Source organism: Bacillus rossius, chromosome 3 (assembly GCF_032445375.1).
Source record: "Bacillus rossius redtenbacheri isolate Brsri chromosome 3, Brsri_v3, whole genome shotgun sequence".
Lineage (NCBI taxonomy): Eukaryota > Metazoa > Arthropoda > Insecta > Phasmatodea > Bacillidae > Bacillus > Bacillus rossius.
This window is the reverse complement of record NC_086332.1, coordinates 83,920,010-83,944,842: the sequence shown is the minus strand read 5'-3', so window position 1 is coordinate 83,944,842 and position 24,833 is coordinate 83,920,010. Positions and strand designations below refer to the sequence as shown.

Genomic DNA, 24,833 nt, shown 5'->3' with positions numbered 1-24,833 from the left:
TGCATCCCCCTCCCCGAACCGCTTTATGACTCGTCACCAACTACACTACACCTCTACCCCCCACTGTCACTTGGTATCAATTAAGAATCCCATTAATATTAATTAAGTGTATGACTCATCAATCCCAGGTGGTGTATACGTCTTCCCTTTCCCTCTTCTCACTCGCCAACACTCCTCCACCCCCTCCCCCTTTGTCTTGTGCGAAACATGCAGGTGAGTTCACTGATGGTGTGCGCGAGCGACAGTGAGTGATCCTCCACAATCAGATTGAGGGATCTTGAAAATACTAGTGTTCTTGTGCGTAGCATGGAGGAACGTTTATGGCGGTGCCCACTGGCTGTTTAAACCCCACCGCAGTCTGGCAGAAGGATGTTGAAAGAGCAAGCGTGCTCTTTACGAAGCTTTAAGAATGGCTCACTCATGGCACATGCGGAGAGTGGGACCACACGCTTGTCTGGCGGCGGTATGGTGAGAGCAGGAGAGCACTTGTGCGCATTGTAGAGGAGAGTTCTCTGACAGATAGAGCGAGCGAGTTTTGGAATCCGCTGCAATATGGCAGAGTGATGTTGAAGATGCAAGTGTGCTTGTGCGCAGCGTGGAGGCGGGCTCGCTGACGGTGCGAGCGGGCGAGTGGGACCCCTCCTCGCTGGACGAGCCGGAGCCGCACCAGGAGGAGGGCGTGGCGCGCGTGCTGCCTCACCCGCGCTTCGCCGAGCACAGCCTCTACCACGACGTGGCGCTGCTGCAGCTGCGGCGGCCCTTGCGCGAGGCGCGCGCCGTGGGGCTCGTGTGCCTGGCGAGTCGCCCCGCCGAGTACGATGCCAGCCACTGCCTCGCCTCGGGCTGGGGCACCGACGAGCAAGGTGAATTCTCTCCCCTCTGGTATGATTGGCAAGACACTGGCCTCCTAGTCCAGGGGACCCGGCCATCCTGGTTTATATTCTCTATGGTTTGTTGAAATCACCCATGGTTCACAGTAAGGCAATTCCTTACAGCAAAATGGCCGATTCATTTATCAATATACCTGGTCTGTGTTGTAATATGCTTTATTCTCTAATGAGTTCGCTGTCAACGAAAGTTTAAACTCTTACCCTTAAAAATATTTATTTGATGAATAAGTAGCACCTAGAACTGTACCTAGGGTGGTGGGGGTTGTTTGGCTAAATTATTATGGTATGTTAAAAGCCTTTTATTTGTTTGTAAGTGCTGCCGTTGGCTCTCCTCGACTTGCGGACTAGAGACCACACGTTTAAAACCCAGATGGGAATTTTACAAACTTTAAACGGAGAAATAGAAATAAAAACAAATTTTAAAATTGCCTTAAATATTTGAATTATAAAATGCCCCAAGATCAGATATTAAGGAAACCAATTGAATATGAAAATTTAAACAAACACGAGGGAAGTTAAATGGGCTATACCAAGGCATAGTTAATTTTTTACCAACATAAATTTTCTGTTAAATATCAGAACTGTCTTTCATAGAGTTATATTCAGTGACCTTAAAATGATCAAATAGCATCGCCGAGCCACTAATAAAGACTTAAAACTAAATATACCTAATAGTTTGAGCAATAAAAATGTAATAAAATGCGAAAACCCATTACCCATTACCCATTACATGAACACCATAGTTTAATAAATGACTGTACTCTAAACAAGCTTTATCTAAATTTATTAAAATCATTAAAAAAAATTCTGGGTTTATCTATTCTAAATGGATATCTGCAAAACTGAGTAGGTACTTCCGAAAAACGTGGCGCACCTTTACGAAACGTTTTTAGTTCAGTTTACCGTATGTTCGGGAGCACTAAAAATCTATGCTCTGCAAAATCTCTTTAAACTTGTAAAATTTAATTCACACTACGAATGTTAAAACTATTCGGGTGCACCCTGCAATGTACTGGCGGCACACATAATCAGAAAACACATAACTTTAAGCTACTCCGTATAGGTCTATGATAAAATAGTATTAACAAGCGTAAATAGCGCTGCCAACATGGTGGAATCGTCTTTACCAAATGTATTTATTTTTAGATAATTATCACGTTTAATAATAAATACTCTAATTTCATTTAAATATTCTCAGGGATATATTTTATTTTCCGACAACTTCAGTTTGACAGAACACTTAAAAATGCGTCAAAGGACTTCTGGACCTAAAGTTGAATGTCAAATCATAAACAAATAAGACGTTATTTTCAGACAAAATAAAAAGGAAATAATGCTTTGGGCTTAGTTCAGAGTTTGAAATACTTTCCACGTCACTTAGTAAGGGATAATATCTTTTAACAGCGATGACGTCACCAAAATGTGTGATAATGGCCAACAAAGATGGTATAACTGGAAATGCTGCGTCGCCAGATCATTCTTTGATCACACATAGAATGTCCACTTTAATACTTCGACAATAACATTACTTAAATTGCCGACACACACTTTTACTGCAAAATTCAGCTTTCTTCCGACCCCAAGCTGAGTCTCAGCTTGGCTGGACTAACCGACTTGTTTAGTATAGTCTCATCACGAATCGCGCCGGGCGCCTCATTTTGCCAGAAGGTGGTGTCTTGGAGCAGCTTTCTCTGACATAATAAATGGTATCATGCATCCACTGCAACTAAATAGTCTTCGTTTATCAGTCTGGCAATTATTTGTTTCCCACACCCATAAGGTCTATTTTTCAGCTGCCGTCATCATCGACTCTCTCTTACTTCTATTTTCTCGACTTGAGATATTCTATTTCGTAGTGACAGTTTCGTCTTTTTAACATAGCCCGAAAATTTAGTCGTGATATCTTTTGCACACACAAAAAACAAACACAGGCGTTAGAATTTTAAACGGCTTCCTTCTGAACAAAGTATTCCCGCAGGAAATTTTCGAAATCACCAAGGCCAATGGAGATTCAATATCAATGACAGACTTCGTCGTTATAAAAGAATGATCTGATGGCAATTGTTCAGGCTAGAGGTTAATTGTTAAAAGCGTTGAGAAAAGAAAAATAGCATCTAAGAGTCGTGATGCGAGCGATGCATCAAAGTAAAGCACTCCTACCAACCACAAACGACTAATTATACAGCGAAGAAAACCAGATGATAATAACAGTTTAGAAGAAGAGAATGAAGTTCATGAAAAAGAATGAATTTATTTTAACGACTTGTTCTCATATTCAAAGTCTGAAAAAGGTTGTGTAAAGAATCGGCCCCAGAAGCATGTGTGGTGAAGAATTCAACTTCTCTCAAGTATTTTTCTGTGATTACAGTTGTGACAATAACATATAATATATAAATATAAATATATAATATATACATAAATACAACATATACGTGCCTGAATGTGTAAGACTGCAGTTGTGAAGCAAACAATTTCGGGTGGTTTTTGAAGATATTAATAGACGAGTTGTCTGGCTGATAGCAATTAAACAGAGGTTTTTTTTTTTCAACCTCAGGAACTGCATTCAATTTGTTTATAATATATAGATACTTATTATGTGTTTTAACATTAATTTGTTTAATTAAGCTTAAATAGCCTACAATCTTCATATAAATCAGTATCCCGTTTCACACGATTAATCTGCTAAAACAGGATACATACATTTTAGAAATATAATTCTATTTTATCCAAAATATAATAATTTAAGCGAAAGCCATTTTTTTCTATAATATGTATATATAACACTGAATTTATAACAAAAATTTTTAATTTTTCCCATTTAAATTTGAGTATCTCCCCTATACATTTATAAAAAGTAATTCTGCTAGTATTTATCACAAATATGTTAAGTTCAATTAAAGATACATATTGTGAAATGGTAAAATGTGTTTAGTTATAAAACACAACTATAAATGTTTATACTACTGGCTCGCTGTAGGAAAGGTTTTGATGGAGATTAAAAACTGACGAAAACTAGCTTCTACTGCGCAGCTTAGGTTCCCCCCTCCCTTCTTTGCGACAGAGAGGGGAGTGACGGAAATTCTCTGTCGCATAAGAAGGGAGGGGGAAACCTAAGCTGCGCAGTAGAAGCTAGTTTTCGTCAGTTTTTAATCTCCATCAAAACCTCTCCTACAGCGAGCTAGTAGTAATCTCTGTTTATTTAGAATGTAAAATAAGTTTTGTTTTTTTATCGCGAGTTATTCGGATAAGAATAGGTCCGATGATGCCAACAACACAAGCATCCGCTGGGCGCTACTTAAATAAGCAAGTGACAAACTAAATAAAATATTTAAAAAAAAAAATAAAAGATTGACTCCTGGCTCCTGGTTTGAAGCCACTTGCGTAAAAATGAGGAGGTGTGCGAATTTTTCGGCATGCTTTGTTCCAGCCTCGTTGAAGTGCTGCTGTTAGCAACTAGGGCTTTCTGTGAATGGCCATGCACCAGAACACTTAGTTATTAGCTTAATTAGAAGAGGAAGGCTTCGGCCTGAGACGCAGTTAAGTCATTTCCTAATCACTAAACACCTTTACACTTGAAATGTAAGTTAAGTTTTGGAAGGGAAAAAAAAAAGGAAGGAAAAAATGATGACAAGTATTTCAATTATCAACCAACCGCGAATATAGCTGATAAAAGGCAGGTTGGAACGTTTGGGCATACCCTCATGCAGGGGCGCAACAACTAATTTTCCAAAAGGGGGGCAATATACCTTTTTATAAAGAATCATCGATCCACCCTATTGAAGAGGGGTGGCCGGGGGTCCTCCCCCGGGAAAATTTGTATTTCAAGGTGGAAAATGGTGCTATTTAAGCAGTTTTATCATCTAAAAATTGATTACACGTCACTTTCTTTGCCCCTGTTTGCCCCCACTTCAAGATTTCAGAAGGGAGGGGGGGCAAAATACCCTTGCCCCCCCCCCCCCTCCTGTTGTTGCGCCCCTGTTGTTGCGCCCATGTTGACGCACGAGTCCTCAGCCCAGGTGCGAGGTGTCCGTGGCCGCTAAATGCTGATCCGCGGATCGGGAAGTGACGTGTGGTTGTGTGCGTGTCAGGCACGAAGCCCGAGGCGTTCCGCGCGACGCTGAGGCGGGTGGAGCTGCCCGTCGTGCCTCGCGAGGAGTGCCAGAGCAAGCTGCGGCTCACGCGCCTCAGCAAGTACTTCATCCTGCACCGCAGCTTCCTGTGCTCCGGCGGCCGCGCGGGCAAGGACACCTGCAAGGTACCGCGGCCCGTCCACGTGCGCCTGTTCAGCTGCTTTTCAACCACACATCATGTCAATAACAAAGGCAAACTAGATTCCGTCAGGGGCGTAGCCAGGGGGGGGGGGGTTAGGGGTTCAACCCCCCCCCCCCCCTTAGCACCAAATCTTTAATTAATTTGTTATTCATCACTCAAACAAATTTCATATTAAAATTAATAAAATTTTTACCATTACAATATTTAAATTTAAGTACCGAAAACTGCTAAAATAGCGCTATTTTACACCTTAAAATCCAAATTTTCCCGGGGGAGGACCCTACCGACCCCCCCGCTTTAATACGGGGGGGGGGGGGGGGCTGCATGCTTCTTAACACCCCCCATACACATATCCTGGCTACGCCACTGAATTCCGTGATAGATAGTTCTCGTTCTCTAATCTTGCAAATTGGGTTTTCCATACTGTCTCAAACAACCCGTAAGCGCGTTTCAGATTGTGTAGGGAAAACTTAAAAGCCTAGATAAAGTTATTAAAGGACATGAGTTGCATGTACTGAAAGAGCAAAATTTCTCTTCACACGACTCTACTCCAACAAATTTTGCAATATTCGTTTTTAAGACTCGCCAAGCTCGGTTATTGTTAAAAGATATACAAAAAATAAAACCTTGCGAAAAGTGTTCCAAAAGTACGTCACAATTTAACCAGATCACATATTTCAGTATTTGAAACACTGTGATCACTCTAGCGTCACCTGATATCACTTTGAACATCGCCAAAAGATTATCTGATTGGCTAAATCTTCCCCCTCGCTGCTACAGAAAACTGCGCACGTAAAAAATTATAAAATTTCACTATAACGATGAGCCGACTATCAGAACTATCAGAACTAAGCTTTCAAGGCTTCTTCCGTCGCAGTGTATCCGCTTAAGCGTTGGTGGAATTCCAGAATAATCTTACACCGGGGTCGATGCTTACAAGGTTCACTTGCACGTTGTCACTGAACGCAAAATCGCCTCTGTGACTGCAATGCCAATAAATATGTGAGAGTGGGTTTAAGCGTGCTTTTTATTGCAAAACAGTGAACAGAATAATTTTGCCATTTGGATTTCACAATTAATACTTAAATTTTGCGTACACACGAAGCTTTTAAACTTTTCAAAATCCAGGTTTTATTTCGATGAACTTTCTTTAATCTTAAAAAATTTGAAAGGTTTGCAGCGGGAGTGACTTGAGCTGTCACTAACTTCTAACGTCTCGGCAGCTAGGTTGTAGGAGAGTCAGAACACACGACACTGAACAGAGATATTAGGGAAGGAATAGTTCCGGGAATGCGGTGAGGAAAATAGTTCCAGTGTTTGCCTGGAGTGATTCCGGGAATACTTGGGACAACGCAATTGGGATGGTTGAACCGGGATTAGAACTGCGTCTCGCCCGCACAGTGAATGTCGGGGTGAGTGAATCCTCAAGCCGCGCTGTGATCGATTTGTAAGCCGAACATTTAGCAATCCGTTTACAAAAAAAAAAAGTGTACTTTTTTTGTACACGCGTTAGAAGTTATAGAAGTTATATTTCTTTTTGATTAGACACTGAACTATTGTGACATTTCCTGTAACAAAATTAATTAAATAAATACTCAGTATTCAATATTAATATAAACATATGTATCAAATTAATGATTTATTTTAGTAAAATAAAACAGATAAATTTTGATTACTAATGAAAATCAATACAAATGCTGAATGTTTATATTAAATGAATAATTTTATTTATTTATTAAACAATGTTGAAAAAATATAAAATTTATAATGCAAATATAGTATACATACGGGAACATAAACTTACTCACATAAATACATTTGAAAATACACTTGAAAATGTCTATAAACATAATTTATATCAATAATATTCATAATAAAAAACGTTTTTATTCATATGGACTAGTATTCAATATCATTCAATAAATTTCTGAACGCGACTCACACGTAGTTCTGCACTCGCCGCTAGAATTCGCTACTGGAGCAGCTACGTTGACTATAGAATCATTCGTAAAGTAATTAATGAAACGTCTCCGATAAAAACGAAAAAGACTCAAAAACACTAAACCCCTGCTTGAACCTGATTTTCGAAAAGTGATTGTATTAAAAGTCTGCCCACCTTGTTGAAATTCATTAAAAAGTTAATAGTATATAGTTTCCGCACACGTTAGATGACTATATATTATTAAGTATTAAAGGACAGTTCTACTGTTATAAAGTTTTATTTTTTATTACCTATGCGAATTCATGGAAAATCTTTTCCTAACATACGTAATTAATTTAGCATTACTTTTAGTAAAAATAGAGGAAATAGGCCTACTTTGCATAAAATAATCAATTCAATGTACTGAGCTATGTATTTAATAATACTACAGCAAATCGATAGGCAAATAAAATGTATTAATATATATGCTTAAAGCAAAAATTATATAATCTGTCATTTAAAAAAGTAAAAAAAAATCTTTCTCTCTCTAGTTTTGCACCACATTACTGTAACATATTATCCGCGCTATATAACCACTACGCTACGCATTTTATGTCCCATAATTTTTATGAAAGTGGCTATATATGTGTTTATGTTCATGCACGTGGGTCCTTCATCTTCCTGTAAAAATTTCGTTGCATTGTGCGCGCGCATCGTAAAAATTCACTCGTATAATTTTTTCCATAACGCGCCTGAAGAAGTATAACTTAAAAAAAAAAAAACATCTCAGAAATATAAGTCCTGCCACCAGCATTTGGCAAGTTGTTGACGTTATAAAATATCATGTAACTTTTAGAGTGCGAGCTTCGCTTAAGAAATTGTTTGATAGTTCGTGAACAGTAGATAAATTCTATCTTGCACTACGTCAAATTACTATTTTCCATTGAATTAGTTAAAAAAATATATGATTAATTACCAATTGTAAGCAAAAAGGGGCATAATTTAGTTCTGTTAGTTTTTACAGTTCTATGTGGTAGATAGTGATTAAATGGCAATACCACGGACAGAAGAACGTAAAGCAGTCCGTCACCACTAGTCAACGGTCTCATCCCTGGCCTCATCCCAGTGGATTCGAACCCGAATGTTCCGTGGAAGGTAAACGTGGCGGACGTTGTCGTACTCCCACTAACCTACCTTGCACTTGCCTACCTGAGTCACTCGTGGCTACGCAGAGCATTATAAATCCGCCTGCAAATGGAAAAATTCTTGACAAAATCCCACAAGCGAGCCTGGCTTCAAATATAAAATTGAAAAGGTTACATGTTATAGCCTACGCATGGACGCAATTTTCTTAAATGATTACTAACGGGTATTTATTGCGATTCAAGCATAGCACGATTTGAGGGAAAACTCAAGGGAATGTTTAGACAGCACTAAGATGCAGACTTCACACACAATTACTATTACATTATTGTGTGTGCCAGAAGAGAAATAGTTAATAATGGATGCGAGTTGGCTCAGGAGGTAAAATCCGGGTTCTCGATCAGCTAAGGTAAGTCCCACACGATACCCATTTTCTTAGCAGTTTTCATACCTTTTTTTTCTCTGTTAGCGCGCCTGCTTCCGTGTAGGTAACATGTCAGCTGACGTATTGGTGTACCAAGTGAAACTTTGTGATAGTAAAACTACCCTGGAATATATATAGTAAATTAAAATAGTCATACAAAGAATTAATCACCAGTTTGAAAATACATAAGAAATCTGGCATTACACTTTTGATAATGCATAGTCTCATTACAACCTCCAACGGGCTTGATAGCGCGGCGGCAGGGGGCGTGGTTGAGAAGCTGGAGGGACGTGGGTCAAACCTCGTCTCTGGCAAAAAACAAAAAAAAAAACTTTATTTTAACAACAGATTACTGGATTATACATATCGTGCTTTAACCAAATATGTATTAATACATTTAATTCAATTATATAATTGTTATAATATTATTAAATACCGGTACATAGCTATACTTTGATTTGATTATTTTTCATTATAGGCAGGTCTCTTTCCTATATTTTTTCTTAAAATAAAATTTAATTAAATGTTCACAAGTATTTTTAACAAAAATTATTTAAAAAAATTAAAACACCCACTTTTATTAGGAAATGAATGTCCATACAATATTAATGAATAAACTAACACGATAGAAACGCTATACCTGTTAGCCTAAATTCAATTGTGAAATGATTTTCCTTCAATTTAGATTTATATTCATTATGGGAACCACAACTCTCGTAAACTATGAGTGTTTCTTTGTCTCACATGGTTATAAAAATTGTTGGTTAAAATAATTATTAGTTATAAGAAGCTAGTAATCAAGAAAAATATATACAACATGCGAATCTGTAGCATTTTGAACTATTAAAATGAAATTAGCAAAATTATACTGTGCATTATCGAGATGATTTGTCTGATAAATGTAATATTACAAATATATCATAAATAAACGACATTAAAGCAAACCCAAAATCTGTTGTATCCTTTAAATTTCATATTACTAGATTTTAAAGTACCTACCAATTAAATTTCAATTTCGTAAATTCCTAAATTTCTCTGTATTTAAAAAAATCTAAACTAACTTTGTTATATTTTTTTGCAATTCAAGTGTAGAAGATTTAAAAAAAAGCTGCCTTTTTAATATATTTTAAGTATTTGGTTAAATGGACAGCAACATGTTTATTCTACCCCGATATGCTTTATTTGGCCCGCAACTGCGTTGACTGTTTTTCTGTTAGCGTTCTAGGTATTGTGTGTATGGAGTAACAAAATTCTTTCTTCTCTTCTGCTAGACAAAATTTGATGCCCACTTTTATACCCATGGTTTTAAATGAATGTACAGCAGAAATTGGGCCTCACGTGGGGTGGGCTTAGGCCCTGAAATAGAGGTTCGAATATCCGACGTTCTGTTTCTCGGAAGCAGGCACTCCGCCTGTCTGACCAACACATGTTCAACCGTTTTACTGCTAGGGTTGTATAACCACCAGGCGCGTTAGTTTTATTTTCTCTGCTTGTTGCCATTAAAATGTTATATTATAACTGCTCACAAATTTTCGGACTTTTCATATGTGAACCAAACCACGAAAAATAAGAGTGTTTGGCATCCATCAGTTCTTTTTTCCCTCCCTTCAAATTTTGCACGAAATTTGTTTTACTTGTAGACTTTATAATATGAAGTTACTCTCACAAAACATACACACACACCTACACACACACACACATTGTTGGTCAAAATTCGATCGACAGGTTTATCACGACAAAATAATTTAAAAACCCATAACAAATTATGAACTAAATTGCTTTCAAAGCCGGTATATGTCTTTGAAGTTAGAGTTGAACAGCATTTTAATGCAAATAATAAATATTAAAGATGCAACTCTAAGCATGTGGGTTTGTTTAATTGAGGTTGTATAATCACAGTGAGTTTTATCGTTGGAGAAAAATTATTTCATTGAAATAATTGGTAGTACACCTTTATTTTCTACATATTTTTTGTGAGGTGTTAATAATACACCCAATTATTTTAATGAAATATCTTATTTTGTCGAAATGAATCTGCAGCAGAAGTTTATTGGTCAAATTCTGACTCACTCTGTATATGCTTTTTGTTCTTGCATTATTATATTTTCAACATTTTTGTGACTTTCCCTTAAATAGGAACTTGCATGATTGCTAAATCTAAAATTCCAGGTAAAAATTTAATGCTGATGGCTACTTCAACATTTCCAAACTTTTGGAAGATTTTCATTCATTGATAAAATAAAATAAATTTATATGAGATAGCTTTGACTATTCCATGTTCTATTTCGCCAAACGTTGTACCATGTAAATAGTGCATAAGTAGTATTCGTGTATTTTTATTTGATTAAATTGGCCATGACCACCAATCATAAAATATCATTTGAAGTTAGTACTAAAGGATATGAGGCTGAAAAAAATTGCATCACACGTAACTAAATTTAATGCCACTTAATTCTGGTAGAGCACGCTTATGGTTGGTAATGTAAGTTCTGATTTTGTGTGAGTGTTCTGTTGAACTGTAACGGACAATTCCGGGAAATGAAACAAATTTTTAAAAATAATTTGAACACGGTTCAATATGATGTAAACTTATCTCTTACTGGACTTATCGTTTGTATCTTAAATATATAAACTATCTGCTTATTCAGAGAGTTGAATTCAGTCTGGAGTCGGAAGGACAAAAGTACTTTCCAGCCTTAAATACAGGAAATATTTCTCCTAATTACTTGAACGTTATATACTCTAGTGCGGGTGAGGATGTATGAGCGCGTGTGCTGGTTGTCAGCGAACCCATTGTGATGAAAACGGGTACACTTCGTTTGACTTGAAGCCGTTTATTCCAATTTACTTTTTTTTTTTATAAAATTGCTTATCGTCAAGTGGAAAATTTAATTCATACTTACAGTCGTTTGTCCTAAAGGTCCACATGTTGTATGCCCTGAAGTCTTTATCCTAATGTAATTTGTCCTTAAGACGCACCCACGGAGTACTGCTGTTCCTACACGCGGTGCTCCAGAATGTCAGAGATTGATTTCAATCAGTGAAATAACGGTGTATAGCTACTAAAAATTATGTTACTGACTGGTAATACGTGCAAACGGCAGTATAATTGACGGGGAAAGTTAATGATGTTCAATGATATACCAGGGAAATCAGTTACTAAAATAAACCATAGGAGTTCACTGGAAGATGGAGAAGGAGGCTAAGGTTGTTGAATGGTTTAGTTATATCTATATAGTTAAGGTGGATATTATGACTAATATCTATGAAGAAGATTGTTGCAGGTCGTTGGTGAAATGTTTTGCTGTGAGACAGCTGCAGTGAAATGTGACCTGTTGGAGCGAGTGCAGGATGAGGAGTAATGGCGTGGTTGTCGCGGCGGCAGGGCGACGGCGGGGGCCCGCTGGTGTGCCCGCTCAAGGCCTCGGAGCCGCCGCGCTACGTGCAGGTGGGCGTCGTCTCCTGGGGCATCGGCTGCGGCGAACCCGACGTGCCCGCCGTGTACGCCGACGTCGCCGCGCACACCGACTGGATCTCTGGGCAGCTGCGTGAGCTGGGGCTCAACCTCCAGGCCTTCGACCAGTAGCGAGCGTCCACGAACCATACACTTTCCTCTGGCCTGGTTCCCGTCGCCCACCTGCAGCACCATCCACACACGCCTACCTGCAGTTCCCTTTACACCCGTCTACCTGCTTGCCTGCACCGCCCACCAAGCCCCCCTGCTTGCAGTATGCTTCACATCTGCCTGCCTTCAGCATATTCCACACACCACTTCCTGGAATGTGCTCCACACCCTCCTAACTGAAGCACCCTTCACACTCACCTACCTGCAGCATGCCTGCAGTTCCTACCACACACCCTGCCTGCAGTGCTCTCTGCACACTCCTGACTGCAGCGTGTTCCTCACCGCCTGCCTGGCTCGAGAGCGGCTAGTGATGGATATAGTTCGCGCATGGTTCCAACATCGGCCTGCAGTTTGCCTGCAGAACTTTCAAAACCAATAACCGCATTGGTTTACAAATGGTAGTCATAATTTTGTTGAAATTTAAATGTAAATTTTTACCCTGCTGCAATAATACTACAATTTACTAGTCAAGACATATCAAACCTTTAATTCATTGTAACTGAGACACACAAAATACTATGAGAATTTAAACTTCAAATTTATGTCAACATACATTATATACAAACTTTTTTTGCTTGCTGTTAATATTATTATTAGTTACGAGTGTAACATTGTCATCTACAGAAAATAAAATATTTGTAAATATGTTTCTTTTAATGCTTGGCTTGTTTGTTATTCAAAGCCATCGACATGAATATTATTTTACTATACAGTCACGATTTTACACTAAAATTCTGAAGGTTTGGTGGGCTGGTGGGACAGTACGGACGAAAATATTCTGAAAAACGGGTGAGCGACGACAAAAGCTCAGGGATTTGCTTAAAGAGATCATATTAATGAATCTACACCTGGTGAACTTTAAAGTTGAGGAAACGATGAAAGTTGCAACTTTACAAATAATAGACAAAGACGAGAAAATATAAGCGTTAAAGTGGACATAAATATATACTTTTTATTTGTGGTTAAAATTATAAGTGCTGAAAATTTGAGAGCTGGATAATTGTATAAAACCCTTTCCGCATACTGATGATTTATATAAATTGATAAATTAATCTACAGTTACAAGCTAACAAAGTCGGAGTTATTGTTTGAAGATATTTGTTTACAGTTAAACCTCACTGTCCTCCATCTCTTAGGTTCCAGCAATAATACGCTGGATTACTGGTTCTCAAACCCTTTTTTTTATCATTCCAATATGCGCTCACGACATGCATTTGTTAATTGCTCTTGGTAATTTCATTTACGTTTGAAAATATATTACGCTTTCATTTTATACGGACAAAGAAAAACTTTAAACAATACTATACAATTATAAATGTACCTAAAATGTAAGATGTAATAAATGGCAACCTTTTTCAGCCGCAAACAGCTGACCACGATGACATCATGCGGGCATGCGCGCTGCACCTCGGAAGATAACAACACAGCTGCTGATGTAAAAATTAACTTCCTACCAGAAAACACAAATTATTATAACTTTGCCTACATTAGGTGGACATTTCAAAGAATTATTTTGCTACCTAATAAATAATCATTTGAAAGCATTTTAAAATTTACAACCATTTAAAACCCTGCTCAAGTTTACCATTATGTAATTAATTAAAACCACTTTTTTTCTTTTATCCTAAAATCAGGTAAATAAATACAAAAAAGGTTATACTAAAACTTAAACTTAAACATTACTAAACATAACTATTGCAAATAAACAACCATAGAGTTAAATTATAAGCGCTTAACTAGTAACCTTGGTCACATAACTCTTTTCTTAAAAAAAAAATTGAAATTTCGTATACTCCATAGTTGCTCTTTCATAAGTATAGTGAATCAATCCTGAATTGAGTAACGTGGCATTTAAAACGGCGCATCAACCACAAACCAACCAAACCCACTACATTGCCAGTCCCCAATCTAAAATAGCTCAATTCCCCAACACAATTACTAAAACAAATTAAAAATTTTAACGAGACGAGAATGAACTTCTTCTGGGTACCGCAACACAGCCATACTAAACCAATCTTCCAAAAAAACTCTCAAAAAACCCAAAACTACCAAACGGAGCTCATAAAAAGTATGTACCAACACCCAAACGAGACTCGTATTACCACATCATATAAAAAATGAAAAAAAATACACATAAAAGTAAACTTGTGGACTTATGTACAAAAAACTGTAAACGTTCTATAAAATGTCCATCGACTAGCAGGACCATACTTTTTTTGACTGTCTGAAACTCCAGCTCACTGCTCATATGCTTATCCATATGTAAATTATATAGCCAGATTACTGCCATGATTATGCTGATAAAAACATTGTAACTATTATAATATTATAGTTCCTAGCAGAGTGGCGCAGGTTGTGGTATCTATTCGCCCTGCGAGTTAGGTATCACAATCCAAGCACCCGACTGGGAGTCGCTACGTGTTTCAAAAACAAAAATTTGTAAAAAAAATTAAAAATAAAAAAACTCATTAAAAATGTACATGAACTTACTAAAAAAAACTTCCTGTATCTCAATGCCAGAAAAACAAAAGGATTACTAGAATCGAGCAGTATTTATTTGTGGGGTGTAATTAGATAAGTAATAAACAAATTTAACTTGTTACCACAATATTTATCTTGGCCATCTAAATTTTACTAAATTCTCAAAAAGTGACAGGGCAATGAAGGAGCTTCGCTAAACCCGCATATCCAAAAGTCTTTTGTATCTCGCCAACTATCCAAGGCCAAGTATGCATTTACTGCAATACCAAAGCTAAAAATGGTCATATGTACTGTAGCTAAACTAAATAGTTTTACATTATAAAGAAATGCTAGGTAATTTACAAGAATAAAATAATTGAGTCCTAAAGGGAGTTAACAATAATGAGAAATAAAAAAGTTGAAACATTTAGTAAAGTCTTATAATAGGTAGGTATATTATTTACAAGGGAAACGGCTAATTACTAAGGAACCAAGGATCTGTGGAGACCATCTTAGATTATTTCAATTCCAGCAGCCATTTAGATTACATCATTTTCGGCAGCCACTTTGGGTTATGTCATTTCCAGCGGAAATTTTGGATAACAATATTTCCGTAAACCTTCTTGGAATCGAGCACCATACTCCCAAAAGTTGTACTTTTCGATATGATGGCTGGCATTGCCATTGAATTTTGTGCTTTTCATTGTGGTGGCATAATCATATCTGTTAGAGGTAGCCATCTTGGATTTGTAACATCATGGTGGAGATAGCCATCTTATTACATCTGATGGATGTCACCATTTTTGTTTTTGGCGTTGGTTTCTCTAGTGCACTGGTGACGATCTTCCTAATGCATGTAAGGTCGATGTTTTATTTCCTACTAGTGTTGTTATGAACCTTATAGACCACATACATATACAAAATTTTCAAAATCCACTAATGTTTCGTAACTCTAAAAATATTTAAAGAAATACGCCATTTTGTTTATGGTGGTGGTGGTGGTGGTGGTGGTTGTGACCACAACTGTTTTAAAAAAATCATTATTTTTAAATGCATATTTAATAGTATATAAAATATTATCACCTTATTGTAGATTCGATGACTACGTTTTTTGAAAAGTAAAAAAAAAATTAATTTAATAATACTTCACAAATTAATAACTTTAATTTCATCACATTCCAATCACAGAAATTATGTGTACGCAATTACAAATGTTTTTGTTTCAAAATAATAAGGATCATAGTGGACTCTGGGTACTGACTGCGGCTTTCACATAACCATCTGTCCCCGAATCCTTGCTGGTCAGAGGTCAGCCAACAAACTTGCAATAAATAATGAAATTATAATGTGTATACATACACACACATCATCAAAAAACCTCATACATGTCATTGCCATGAGCTAAGTCAGCAATCAAAGCATAACATTAATCAAATTTAGGCAATCCAATTGTCGAAATAGAGTGTAGTACCAATGAATAATATATAATAATAAAACGCATGGAAACAATACCAATCACAGAGACATTTATAAAACCTATCTAGTATCATAAAATAATAAAATTTAAAAAAAAATATTGATATATTTACGAACTTATAAACAGCTGTAAATAGTAGTAGTGAAGTATGGTAGGGAGGGCAATGTTTATATTTCAATTATCAGAGTGCGCTATCTTTATTTTCCACTGAGGCTTCAAGAAGGCGCAATCTTTAATTCAAGGCAATGCTGGCAGATGATGCCACATTTAAACTTCATTAATTAGTTGCCAGAGGGTGCCACATAACAATAATGTATTCTGAAAGGAAGCCCTATGACAGGAAGGCGACCAATTTTTTATAATACAGGCTGGTAGCAGCGAATTCAAAACACCAGAGATTAAATTCCATATATATATATATATAAATAAATATATATATATATATTCGACAGTAAGTGCCACCTGATGTGTTTGTCGTCTGCTAGGACTTGTTCCTTTATATGTGCATAGGGTGCAGCAAGCATGTACCCAAAATATCGGCTTCAGTACCCTGCCATCTTGATATCCAGTGATATGTTTTATGTATGGATCTCATTACAGTACATGTAGTCATGTTAATCTAAGTATGTGTCTTAAAACATTCCTGAACATATATTGTGAATCTAAACATGAACCATATCTTAAGAAAGTATTCTTACAATCTGAAAATCAGAGAGTATTATTAAATAATAACAAACAGTTTATATAATGCGTATTTTTGCCTAATATTGGATGTGATGCATGCAATATATGTGTAGGTGACAGTAGAATAAATCACCAAGAACTCTTTCGTCCCTCCAATCCACACTCACAAAGCTTATAATAAAATATGGAAACATTTGAGATAGTATTTAAATAAATAAAATATATAACAAGTAATATATACAAATATGTTAATTAAAAATAACACATTAATTCATCTACACTCCATCCTCAAATCGCCCATTACAATGCTGATCAAGATGGCTTTGCCAATCGCACTCGCGAACGACTGCTTCGCCGCACTGTTCAAAGTAACCAATAGAGTTTTTATAATCTCGAAAAGGTGAAGACACAAAACCACAGTTCTAACTTCAGGATTCTGAGACAAGATAGTCCCCACTAATGAGGCCACATCTTCATCAACCGAGATGTCCACTGTGGTCACCACCTCGTAGCTCCCCTCCTCGTCTTATAGCTGCTCGACGTCCGATTCATCCCTATATGTCCCGACAACAGACATCACCTCATAGCTTCCCTCCTCAGCATCTTCCTCTGCTTGCTCATCCATCACGAGATCTCCATCTTACTCGATGTCAGACCACACATCCTCGGTGTCAGACCACTCCTCCTCGGTGTCTGACCACTCCTCGGTGTCAGACCACTCCTCCTCGGTGTCAGACCACTCCTCTTCGGTGTCAGACCACTCCTCCTCGGTGTCAGACCACTCCTTCTCGGTGTCAGACCACTCCTCCTCGGTGTCAGACCACTCCTCCTCGGTGTCAGAACTCCTCTTCGGTGTCAGAATACTCCTCCTCGGTGTCAGACCACTCCTCGGCGTCAGACCACTCCTCTTCGGTGTCAGACCACTCCTCCTCGGTGTCTGACCACTCCTCGGTGTCAGACCACTCCTCCTCGGTGTCAGACCACTCCTCGGCGTCAGACCACTCCTCTTCGGTGTCAGACCACTCCTCCTCGGTGTCTGACCACTCCTCGGTGTCAGACCACTCCTCCTCGGTGTCAGACCACTCCTCCTCGGTGTCTGACCACTCCTCTTCGGTGTCAGACCACTCCTCCTCGGTGTCAGACCACTCCTCTTCGGTGTCAGACCACTCCTCCTCGGTGTCAGACCACTCCTTCTCGGTGTCAGACCACTCCTCCTCGGTGTCAGACCACTCCTCCTCGGTGTCAGACCACTCCTCCTCGGTGTCAGACCACTCCTCCTCGGTGTCAGACCACTCCTCCTCGGTGTCAGACCACTCCTCCTCGGTGTCAGACCACTCCTCCTCGGTGTCAGACCACTCCTCCTCGGTGTCAGACCACTCCTCCTCGGTGTCAGACCACTCCTCCTCGGTGTCAGACCACTCCTCCTCGGTGTCAGACCACTCCTCCTCGGTGTCAGACCACTCCTCCTCGGTGTCAGACCACTCCTCCTCGGTGTCAGACCACTCCTCCTCGGTGTCAGACCACTCCTCCTCGGTGTCAGACCACTCCTCCTCGGTGTCAGACCACTCCTCCTCGGTGTCAGACCACTCCTCCTCGGTGTCTGACCACTCCTCCTCGGTGTCAGACCACTCCTCCTCGGTGTCTGACCACTCCTCCTCGGTGTCAGACCACTCCTCCTCGGTGTCAGACCACTCCTCTTCGGTGTCAGACCACTCCTCCTCGGTGTCAGACCACTCCTTCTCGGTGTCAGACCACTCCTCCTCGGTGTCAGACCACTCCTCCTCGGTGTCAGACCACTCCTCCTCGGTGTCAGACCACTCCTCCTCGGTGTCAGACCACTCCTCTTCGGTGTCAGACCACTCCTCCTCGGTGTCAGACCACTCCTCCTCGGTGTCAGACCACTCCTCCTCGGTGTCAGACCACTCCTCCTCGGTGTCAGACCACTCCTCCTCGGTGTCAGACCACTCCTCTTCGGTGTCAGACCACTCCTCCTCGGTGTCAGACCACTCCTCCTCGGTGTCAGACCACTCCTCCTCGGTGTCAGACCACTCCTCCTCGGTGTCAGACCACTCCTCCTCGGTGTCAGACCACTCCTCCTCGGTGTCAGACCACACATCCTCGGTGTCAGACCACTCCTCCTCGGTGTCAGACCACTCCTCTTCGGTGTCAGACCACTCCTCCTCGGTGTCAGACCACTCCTCTTCGGTGTCAGACCACTCCTCTTCGGTGTCAGACCACTCCTCCTCGGTGTCAGACCACTCCTCTTCGGTGTCAGACCACTCCTCCTCGGTGTCAGACCACTCCTCCTCGGTGTCAGACCACTCCTCCTCGGTGTCAGACCACTCCTCCTCGGTGTCAGACCACTCCTCCTCGGTGTCAGACCACTCCTCCTCGGTGTCAGACCACTCCTCCTCGGTGTCAGACCACTCCTCCTCGGTGTCAGACCACTCCTCCTCGGTGTCAGACCACTCCTCCTCGGTGTCAGACCACTCCTCCTCGGTGTCAGACAACTCCTCCTCGGTGTCAGACCACTCCTCCTCGGTGTCAGACCACTCCTCCTCGGTGTCAGACCACTCCTCCTCGGTGTCAGACCACTCCTCCTCGGTGTCAGACCACTCCTCCTCGGTGTCAGACCACTCCTCCTCGGTGTCAGACCACTCCTCCTCGGTGTCAGACCACTCCTCCTCGGTGTCAGACCACTCCTCCTCGGTGTCAGACCACTCCTCCTCGGTGTCAGACCACTTCTCCTCGGTGTCAGACCACTCCTCCTCGGTGTCAGACCACTCCTCCTCGGTGTCAGACCACTCCTCGGTGTCAGACCACTCCTCCTCGGAGTCAGTCCTCTCCCCCTCAACATCAAATGCTACCGCAACATCTTCATGTGGTGCACGGCACATTTTTAACCCCTTCCCCAATACCCTAACACAAACCTAATCACTTCCCATGATCGCGATGTAGGGCTCCTCAGAGACCATCGTGAGCACTTATTGTCTTCCCTTCCCCCCATTTAACAACCCTCATAACTTAACATAAACCCCAAAATTCACCAGTTCCTAAGACAGCCACTTCACCCCAACCGCGACGAGGACTTGTCCGCGATGCGGCCCGCCACGAAACAACCCCCCCCCCCCCCCTCCCAGAGATACCACCGTTTGCGCTTTTTGACATCCCCCATGTAACAACCTTTATAACTTAACATAAACCCCAACATTCTCTAGCACAGCCACTTCACTCCAACCGTGATGAGGGCTCCCCCGCGATGCGGTCTGCTGCGACGCAAACCCTCATACCCCCAAAGAGACCACAGTGAGCGCTTTTCAACTTACGCTATTCCAACCCTTCGAACCCCAGCGTGATGCTTCAGTCTAAAGTCACTGACGACTGATCAACCCACTCTCGTAGCTTTTATGGAAACTCCAAACAGAGAACAATAAATAAATGCCCGCCCTGTTGTTTGTGAATTTTGCTTACCTAACACATATCTGGATAAATGATAACTTGTATTTCAGATCCATAGAAGCCGCCTGGGATCTCATTCCAATCAAGGTCCACCGAGTAGTACACACGAGGCACACCTGCAAAAATTTTTTTCACTTTGAAAATCTCAAACGACCAATTATGCGTGTATTCTTTCGTCAACACATCCATATTCCTCGAGAGAGACGAATGTAATCATTAAAATGGGCCTCAATACAAATGGTATCGATTTCTCTCATGTGTTTATAAATACTGTGCAACAGGGAATTATCATAACTTCATTAGGTGACATCTTGATCGTCCTGTGAAACTTATTATTATATTCCCACAAAATGCTGGGTAATAAAGCAAGTCATTTGTGGCTGTTATGGGGAGTAAATTTCCTAATACTTTTTATAGTTTGATTGAAACGTTCAAGAAATCCCACCATAATATTGATGATAGTAGAATATTGATTAATATTTTGCTTTTTTAAAAAGGCACAAAACTTTACAGTTGCATCACTCTGAACATTTCGAAAATGACCCGAGGCTTTTAAAATGTGTTTCGTTGCACCTTATACAAGCCCCAACATCTTGCGTTTAACAGGTTCAGACCATGCCCTATTCGTGTATACATCAATGACCATTAAAATTTCCCTAAAACCTTTTTTTACAGATGCAAGTGGAATAATTTCGACCAAGACCACCTGTCAAAGTTCGTTAAGGCCGTATATATAGCCACTCATTGTCGCGGAAATATTTTACGATGCCCACGATGAAGGTAATTTTTCAATGTCTTGGCGATAGTTAATTTTGAAATGTTACCAGACTAACGCTACTCTTAAATTATAGAAAGAATTTTATAAATGTGTCTTGTATGGCCATCAGACTACGAGGCAAACCAGCACTTAAAATCCAATATTTTAACTTATCCACGGCCCACAGACAGCACAGCATTAGAAAACAGTTCCTTAACCATATCAAAATTTGCATGTGACGTGTTCTTATATCGATTAGTTGTAGGAATTGATTCTTTTGAAATACGAGTTCTTAATCTGAATTCGATGTTTGTACTTTTCAAGGTAGAGTCGGTGTAAATATGTTGTTCCCTACGAAAAGTTCTAACAAGCCTTCAGCGCGCTGCATTAATCTATTAGACACGCATGTGATATTATAAGGATGAACACATTTGTGTGCTCCTTAAAAACTAAAGTTCATTTCGCTTATAAACTCTGTACGTAGTTCACTAGTCCTGGTGTTTTAGGTCGTTAAATACATTTATACTTCTCATAGGGCTTCTTGGGAAGCAACCGGCACACCATCAAGACATTTGCAAGAGCGGGCATGCCATATTCGCTATAACTAGGCACATCTTCAGATACAGAGCGTTTTAAAGATGTTTTCACAAACACAGGGTAAGTTTCTTCACTTTTGACTGATTCTGTGTTCACAGCAGGCTTTTTTATCTTCTCAATTCGTGATGTCATCCATTTCAAAATCGTTTCATTCACCGAGTCTCGTTCCAAACGCTCCTTTTTCACGAGTAAATATTTACCACGGACATTCTCAATCACCTGAGCCAGCCTACTTGCCTCGTAAACCATAACTGAACTGTCAATGCGATAACTGCATTATTTTATATCCCGCCTTAAGGCCCCGACTTTGCAGGCCGGCAGGCAGAGTTCACCTCGAGAAGAGGCATGTTTTGGAGCCACAGCATTTATGCTATGTCTGGCACTTATCAAGTTGGAGGAAATTATTTGTTCAACTCCGTTCTTAACGCTGTCGACTGGGAAGCCATTTGAGTAAATGATGTTAGTTTTCGTTACATGAATTTATTTACTTCAGAGTCTCAACTAATCCATCATTGTTTCCTCTCTATATTTTACCAGACAAAACATATTCAAATAAAGAGTTTATTTTCAAGAAATGCAGTACATATTTCCCGGAGTTTTTTTGTACAATACAGAGATACACTCATTTAATTGTAACATAAAACGTTGCTCATTGACCTCCAAGTTCCACAAAATCTCAACTATCCCCATCTGCATGTCCCTAGTCTCAATAAGCAAGGTTTTTTTTTTGCTTCTTAAACAGTCAACTAACGCAAAGCGTGTGTGACTGCTTCACTCAGAGCATCAACAAACGTTTTATTTATAGCATCGCCAACTTCTTTAGGAGCGCACAATGTCTTTAAAAGGATTGAGCATAAATCACAGTTCCCTTCACAAGTAAAAGCCAAGCATGAGTTCCGATCATTTTAGACCTCTGCTACCAAACTTGGACATCATGACTCATGAACGTAATGCGATAAACTGATACAAACAACATATATATGTTACTGGCTTATGTAAATGAAACCCTTTTAGCAATCACTATGAAGCCATTGGTACTCATTGTCACTGTTCTAACAGTGGCCGCAAATGATTTAAATTTCTCAAAATTCATATCCATGCTGACATGGTTGAAAAACATGTTTCAAATTAAGTTCTTCCATTTTAAACAATATTTTAAGATTACAGTTGTATGTATCAAGCCAATTGTTTCCATGCTTGGGAGTAGGGGAGAGTGTTGTACCTTGACGATGGTGTACCTTGGGCCAGTTTGATTATTGTGCTTGTGCTGCGACCTAGCGATGTCTGGATGAAGTTTGTCGTTCTTAGTGACGATTTCACCCGCCAGGTTGAGTAGAGAAGCGCTAGCACAAGAATCGCGTGTACAGTAGTAAAAAGTTGTTTTAAGTTGTGTGAAGTAAATTTTTTCGTTTCCCGTTGAATGTGTTTTTTTAATTTAAACTACCGATATAAACATTGTGTTGTGTACCACTACTGGATAGCTCGTTATTTGTTGAGTGAAAAATGATGAGAATTTATCTTTCGGTCGTGTTTTAGACTATCAGTAGCCATTCGTGTTAAAAAATACATCATCATGTACCTTGGGCCACAAATACATCTTGTGCCTTGGGCCAGTGGTCTATGGTACAAGAGATTACTATCAATGGCGAATAAATGCTCGTGTGTGGGGTTGCAGCATCCCAACAGTTGGCACTGAGATCCTTTAATTAATAATATCAGAAAAATAAATTTCGAAATGACTTTTGAAGATATAAAGCTCACAACGTTATTAAATTACTAAAATACGGGCAAGAAAATAATGTAAAAGCAATTTTATAATACAAGATATAAATTAAATCCTTTGTTTCTGTGGTAATGTTGGGGGTGGCTAATCCAAGAGCATTTACATCAAATAACATTTTGGCTGGGTTTAGAAAATCATGAATATTTACATTAAACTCAGGAATCTTCTCCGATTACGACTTTTTGAGTGCATACGTTACTGATCGGGCCATAGGAAACCCGTCATCAGAAAAGCTCACGACTGCATCAGAGAAACAAATTACGGAATCAGGGGGGCAGAAAGCTTTCAATGAAGCAACATCCAGCAGATCATGTGACTCTCATAATAATGCTGTTCACTGTGTTACACCTGACACGAAAAGAGAAGAAAAGAAAATGGTCACCCCTGAAGACATCCAGCCATATCCGAAGGCTACACCAAGGAAAATCTCAAACAGAGGAAGAAGATATAGAAAGACGATGATAGTTACGGACACTCTAAAAAAAACAAAAAAATAAAAAAAAAACTATAAAGCAAAATAAAGGTAAACAGCAAGGGGAAAAAAATTCAAAGGAAAAATACAGAAGTCCTTTTAAAGTTTCCATGGATTTAAGTGAAGTGCTTTAATCAAAGCCAGCCATTAAAAGCGAACATTCTGAAAAGGTATTGATACCTCCAAACATGGCGAAGAAGCTGAAACTACTGGATCCATTGTCATTTGAAAGTGAAGATGAAGACACTGTGCTTCACGTAGGCCAATCTACCAATAAAGCAACTGTAAACATGCTGACGAAGAATGTCTATACTGTAGGAATTCACAGAAGACAGACTGTAGTGGCGAAAAGTGGTGCAGAGGCATTAAATGTGGTCGCTGGACTCATTTCCTGTGCGCTGGGGTAGAAGGCAACGACTGGAAAACATACAGTTTTGATTATTGTGTTTCATGTTAAAACCTAATTACCTATTTATAGGCTATTTCTTGTAGGTATATCATTGTTTGATTAACAGTAGGGCCTAGTCATATAAATAAGAGCTTTTCAAACAAATTTTTAAAGCCAATTTTTTTACAATTGTTTAAAGTAACCTAGAGGATACTTGTCAAAATTTTTCTTTGTATATTTTGTGACATTATTTACATTACTTCCATGGATGTGTGCCATTGAATTAACTAACAGTGAAAGCAATACTTTGCTTTGAATGCATTTTGTTTTACTTTTAAGGTACGCCTACACTATGTTTGTAAAATGTTTTATTTGTCTTTTTGTATTGTTTTTTTTTGCTACAGTATATGAAATAATGATTATTAGTTATAGTTCTAATATATTGCATTATATAGACTCGACTATTTATTACTTTATTAAT

General features: G+C 39.4%; 1 protein-coding gene across 1 annotated transcript in view; it reads left to right on the top strand.

Annotated features, from left to right (window-relative positions):
- The window catches only part of LOC134530980 (phenoloxidase-activating factor 2-like), a 49,215-nt gene extending 34,461 nt beyond the window's left edge, over window positions 1-14,754 (top strand). The window contains exons 4-6 of the mRNA XM_063366369.1: window positions 595-863; window positions 4,979-5,145; window positions 12,036-14,754. Of these exons, the coding sequence (XP_063222439.1) occupies window positions 595-863; window positions 4,979-5,145; window positions 12,036-12,236 (637 nt within the window). The 3' untranslated portion in view covers window positions 12,237-14,754. The remainder of the gene's footprint in view (window positions 1-594; window positions 864-4,978; window positions 5,146-12,035) is intronic.
- The last annotated feature ends 10,079 nt before the right edge of the window (window positions 14,755-24,833 follow it).